Source organism: Dipodomys ordii, unplaced genomic scaffold (genome assembly GCF_000151885.1).
Source record: "Dipodomys ordii isolate 6190 unplaced genomic scaffold, Dord_2.0 Scaffold8, whole genome shotgun sequence".
Lineage (NCBI taxonomy): Eukaryota > Metazoa > Chordata > Mammalia > Rodentia > Heteromyidae > Dipodomys > Dipodomys ordii.
In genome coordinates this window covers 24509628-24515644 of record NW_012267224.1, presented here as the reverse complement: position 1 = coordinate 24515644, position 6017 = coordinate 24509628, and the positions used below count along the sequence as shown (strand labels likewise).

At 38.3% G+C, this 6017-nt stretch overlaps 1 protein-coding gene across 1 annotated transcript in view; it reads left to right on the top strand.

Moving 5' to 3' along the window:
- Window positions 1-6017, top strand: part of Fryl (FRY-like) — a 224823-nt gene that overhangs the window by 157608 nt on the left and 61198 nt on the right. Inside the window, exons 29-33 of the mRNA XM_013008917.1 lie at window positions 43-153; window positions 2033-2187; window positions 2466-2565; window positions 3708-3876; window positions 5602-5861. Coding sequence (XP_012864371.1) covers window positions 43-153; window positions 2033-2187; window positions 2466-2565; window positions 3708-3876; window positions 5602-5861 — 795 coding nt within the window. The remainder of the gene's footprint in view (window positions 1-42; window positions 154-2032; window positions 2188-2465; window positions 2566-3707; window positions 3877-5601; window positions 5862-6017) is intronic.

The window sequence follows — 6017 nt, the reverse complement described above, 5'->3', positions numbered from 1 at the left end:
TCTTAAAATGTTTAAATGTAATTCTAATATTATTGTTTGAAGGCTATGTCTGCTGTACTCTGTTGTGGCCCTGTTGCAGATAATGTAGGACTTTCATCAGATGGCTATCTGTACAAATGGTTGGATAACATCTTAGACTCTCTGGACAAAAAGGTAATTCTGACCATTCCCTTAAAATGTCATAAATTATTATTGCACTGTTCACAATTAATGTATGACCTATTAAAAAGAAACTGTCAGTGGTTGGAGGCATGCCTCAGTTGGTAGAGTGCTAGACAGTGAACAAAAGCATCAGACGCTGAGTTCAAGTCCTGATCTTGGACCTAAAAGAAAAGATTTTAAAAAAAGAAACCTGTTGGACTGGGAAGGTGGCTCAGTGGTAGAGTGCTTGCCTTGCAGGCATGAGGCCCTGGGTTCAATTCCTCAGCACCACATAAGCAGGAAAAAAAAAGCCAGAAGTGGTGCTGTGGCTCAAGTAGTAGAGTGCTAGCCTTGAGCTGAAGAGCTGAGGGACAGCGCCCAGGCCCAGAGTTCAGACCCCATGACTTGATTAAAAAAAAAAAAAGAAAGAAATCTGTAATAAATCTACTTTGTTTTGTTAGGATAGAATTATATTTTAAGGATAGAATCATGTGCAAATAATATATTATATAAGATTATATATAGGATACCATATCCTAGGAAATTTATAATTTTTCCATTTAAGTTCCTCTTTCTTATTAGATTAATATAGTAGTTTCTATGTATCTGACAAAGTTCTTACTGATCTAGAGTGCTTTGGACTCAATGGAAGAAGTATGTTCTTCGCTTTGTTTACTTTGTTTGCTTTAACCATTCTACAATTAATTATTCTTTCCTTGTCTCCCACTCCATATTCTAATACCACACACACACACACACACATATTTCACAGCTTAGGCCAGGGACCTATAATCCACCTATAATCACCTATAATCTAGCTACTCAGGATCCTGGTTCAAAGCCAGCTTGACCAGGAAAGTCTGGGAGACTCTTATCTCCAGTTAACCAGAAAAAAACTGGAAGTGGAACTGTGACTCAAGCAGTAGAGTGCTAGGCTTGAGCAAAAGTAGCTCAAGAACAGTGCCCAGGCCATTAGTTTAAATCCCAGGACCAACATGAGAGAGAGATAGAGAGCTCCTCTCCCTCCGATAATGTTTCTGTTTTGTTGTGATAATTAAGAATGAAGCTTCTGACATTTTAGCTGCTTTGTTGTTTTTTTTAAAATTTTATTGTCAAGGTGATTTACAGAAGGGTTACAATTACGTAAGTAAGGTAATAAGTACATTTCTTGTCAAACTTGTTACCCCTTCCCTCTGGAATATGCATGTAACATGTTAAATGAACAAAGACAGCATTAGAAACTACAAAGAGAATATAGAAGTAAATTTGTCAGAACTCTAAATGATATTTCCACTATAATAGCACCATAAAAAGATGATGAGACAAAGGACAAAGGAGGAACCAATGCTCATGAGACAATATATTGGAAATGATCTGTACAACTTGGAAGGAGAGTTATGGGGGGAGGGAAAGTGGGAGAAAAATGAAGGAGGGGGTAACAAGTTTGACAAGAAATGTACTCACTACCTTACTTATGTAACTGCAACCCCTATGTACATCACCTTGACAATAAAATTTAAATTTAAAAAAGAATAAAGCTGGATAAAAATAATTGAAGGATCTACCAGTTCATTTTTCTAAAACACCCATTATGTTCATCAGCAGCCTTTGTGGGCTCTGTTGAAAGAAATATTCATAGTGAAGAATCTGTGTAAGAAAACAAGGAGCCAAATATAATTTACCCATGCTAGTTTTTTCTACTGCCTCAATAAAGGAGTTGAATAAAAGGAAACTGAATTTTGTATTAAATACAATAAATGTATGCTGTATATTAACTTAGAGGAGAGTGAGAAAGGGGGGGAGGAAGGGAAGAGGAGAGGAGAGAGGGGAGAGGAGAGAATACACAAGCAAATAACATTCCTCTCCCTGGCAATTTGTGACCTTCCCTCAGGTTCATCATTTGGGCTGTGAAGCAGTCACGTTGCTGCTGGAGCTGAACCCTGATCAGAGCAACCTGATGTACTGGGCTGTGGACCGGTGTTACACGGGCTCCAAGAGAGTAGCAGCCGGCTGCTTTAAAGCCATCGCTAATGTATTCCAGAACAGGTACCCTGTGCACTATGGCTTATTTTCCACTTAGAATTTTTTTTTTAAGAAAATGTCTCCTTTTTAATTTGGGAATACTAAAACATTTGTATTTTTTCTCATTAAGTACTAGGGAAATTTATCCAGTAAGGATAATAATCACCATAAGTTTGTTGTCCCTAAAGTTACCCCCTAGGCCTAGAAGATACATATGCCCTAGCTCTTTGTACATGTTTTTTTTAACTGGTATGCAGTCTCCAAACATTGTTATCTACCTAACATGTGAAATTTATCTTCAGGGATTATCAGTGTGACACAGTGATGCTCCTAAATCTAATACTGTTTAAAGCAGCTGACTCTTCTAGAAGCATCTATGAAGTTGCTATGCAACTTTTACAGGTTCGTAAACAGATGTTAATTAAAAGTTTTTTTACTGAGGGCTTAATGAAACCTGTTTTTTTTCTTGCCTTTAAAACATACTAGTACAAATATTTCACTTTATTGTTCATTGTGAAGTATGTTACCACGTTCTGACTAGCATTAGAAAAAGAAGAGGAAAGATAGTATAGATATTTAAATTTGTAAGTACTAACTATTCAGAAATATGTTATAGAAATATTATATTAGCACTTATATATTTACAAATACTAATTAATTAGGACAGAGTAGCAAGTAACTGTTAATGTCTGTTTTGGGAGCCATGTTAAGATATTAGCTCATTCATGATACCTCATCATTTTCTCAGATTGCAGGTATATTATTATTATACAATATTTAACTTATTGATCAAGAGTCTCTGATCTTACCAAGGACTTAAAGTGATTATAAAGGATGCTAATGTTACTAATGCTGATAGGACCTTCTTAGAAATTATACTTAATGCCTTTATTGATAAGAGAAGTAATGATAAAGTTTTACATATGCTGTACTATGAAAGGGAATTTTAGTTTATCTGTGAAAAGCAAGGAACCTTTTTGAATCTTTTTCCATTATAAATATATTTTTGTGTGTGCCAGTCCTGGGGCTTGAAGTCAGGGTCTCAGCGCTCCCCCTCAGCTTTTTCCTCTGAAGGCTAGCACTCTACCACTTGAGCCACAGCTTCATTTCTGGCTTTTTGGTGGTTATTTGGAGATAAGAATCTGATGGACTTTTCTGTCCTGGCTAGCTTCAAACCTCAGTCCTCAGATCTCATCCTCCTAAGTAGGTAAGATTATAGTTACAAGCCACTGGTACTTGGCTGCTATGCAGATTTTTTATAGTTATATTTTTTAACTAGATAAATGATAGATAGAGTAATTGTACATTAAGTGACTAGTTAATTAACCCATACCACTGACATTAAAGTCAAGTCATAAGTACTTTAGTTAATGTTAGTCTTTTGTAACCATCTCCTGGCATTACTAATTAACATTTCTTTTAATATACATAAGCATATGATTTTTAAACTGGACTATTTCCTGGGGAAATGTTTTATAATTGTAGCTGAACTTCAGATATCCCATAAAATACTAACTGAAGCTGATGGGATTGTCATTCTGTAGATTCTGGAACCGAAGATGTTTCGCTACGCTCATAAATTGGAGGTTCAGAGAACAGATGGAGTGCTCAGCCAGCTGTCCCCGCTGCCACATCTGTATTCTGTCTCATATTACCAGTTATCTGAGGAATTAGCAAGGGCATATCCTGAGCTCACACTCGCCATATTCTCAGGTATGACCAATGAGTAATTGGATATTCTGTCACTGTCACTTGTTTCTTCTTGGTGCTAGTACTGAGGTGTGAGCTCAGAGCCTCACATTCTTGCTTGGGTTTTTTGCTCAAGGCTGGCATTTTGACACTTGAGCCACAGCTAATGTAAGCCCTCAACACTTGGCATAAGTGCTGGTGAGATTCTTTATTATTTCCATCTTACTCATTTTTAAATGTACAGTTTTAGAAGTGTTGAGTATATGCAGTGTTGTGAATTATTATCACTAGAACTTTTTCATCCTGCAGAATTGAAGCTCTGTAGCCTTTTTCTTCTCTCTTAATCCCTGGTGCTTACCACTCTACATTTTTTGTTTGTTTGTTTTCGTCATGGGGCCTGAATTCTGGGCCCAGATGATGTTCCTCAGCATCTCAGCTCAAGGCTAGCGCTCTACCACTTGAGCCACAGTGCCCACTTCCCACTTTTTCTGTTTTTGTGGTGCTGAGGAATTGAACTCAGGGCCTCAATGCATGCAAGGCAAGCAGTCCACCACTGAGCCATCTTCCCAGCCCCCACTCTATATTTTTAAGAATTATACTACTGCAAATGTACAGTCGACGTAGAATCTTAGGTTGATATCATTGTTGTGACGGGATTATTTTGCATATCTTTGTCCACGTTGGAGCGTGTCACAGGATTGTCCTCTCTTAGGGCTGTGAGATATTCCATTGTATGTGACTATAGCTTATTTATTCGGTCATTCATCTGTCAGTTGACATTTTGTGTTGCTTCCTCCACTGTTGTGAATAGTTCTTCTGGTGGCCATAGGTGCACAAATATCTGTTTGAGCCTCTGTTTTCAATTATTTTTGGATGTATACTGAGTAGTGGGATTGCTTGATGGCAGGGGAACTACGTTTAACTCTGGGGGGGGGGTGGCATGGAGACTAGTACTGGGACTTAAACTTAGGGACCTGTGCTCTGGCTCAGCCTTTTCCATCAGGGCTGACATTCTACAACTTGATCCATGATTCCTCTTCTGGCTTTTTGGTTAACTGAAAACAGGAATTTCTCAGATTTGTCTACCCATGCTGATATCTAACCTCTGTTGTCAGATCACAATTTTCTGAGTAGCTAGGACTATAAGCATGAGCCACTGGCACTCAGTTTGTTTTTTAACTTTTTGGAGGAACTATCAGACTGCTTTCCATGCATTATGCACCATTTTGCAATCTTATTAAACAAGAGATAGATAAGATAGATAGATAGATAGATAGATAGATAGATAGATAGATAGATAGATATTTCTAGCTCAGGACTTGAACTCACTGTCTGACACTTGATTTCTCTCATTAGCTGTTTCTCTACCATATGAGCCATGCCTCCAAACCAAAATGTATTAATACTAGATAGAAATACATATGACCAGGCACAGTGATTCACACATATAATCCCAGCACTTCAGATGCTGAGGAAAGAGAGTTTGAGGCGAATCTGAGCTACAATAGCAAGACCTTGTCCCAGACATAATAAAACCAACCATTAATTGTGTGATTTTATGTTAGCTGTTCATTTTCTTTATGATGCCATTGAGTGAGTTTTATTAAAAGGAGAAATAGCATTTGTCATTGTTAAATGTCGTGAAGAAAACCTGGTTTCCTAACCTTTAAGAAGGAGATGTTGAAATTCATCATAGGTCCAAGGACACCAGAATGACTCAGTTCTCTCGTTTGATTTGCTTGGCACTAGAGATCAGCCAGAGGATTCAGACAGCTCATCCAGCGGGGCGGCAGGTCATGCTGCACTACCTGCTACCATGGATGAACAACATCGAGCTGGTGGATTTGAAACCTCTGCCCACAGCAAGGCGGCAGGAGGATGAGGAAGATGAATCCTTAAAAGACAGAGAACTCATGGTGACTAGCAGACGCTGGTTACGGGGAGAAGGCTGGGGATCCCCACAAGCCACTGCCATGGTTTTGAACAACTTGATGTACATGACGGCAAAGGTAAAGGGGGTTGCTCCACAGTTACGGAGTTCAGAGAAGGAAACATGGGCAGAAACTGGCAGAGATTAAATTATCCTAGAATAACCAAACAAAAATGAATTATAGAGTCCCTTAAACATTCAGACACACACACACACACACACACACACACACACA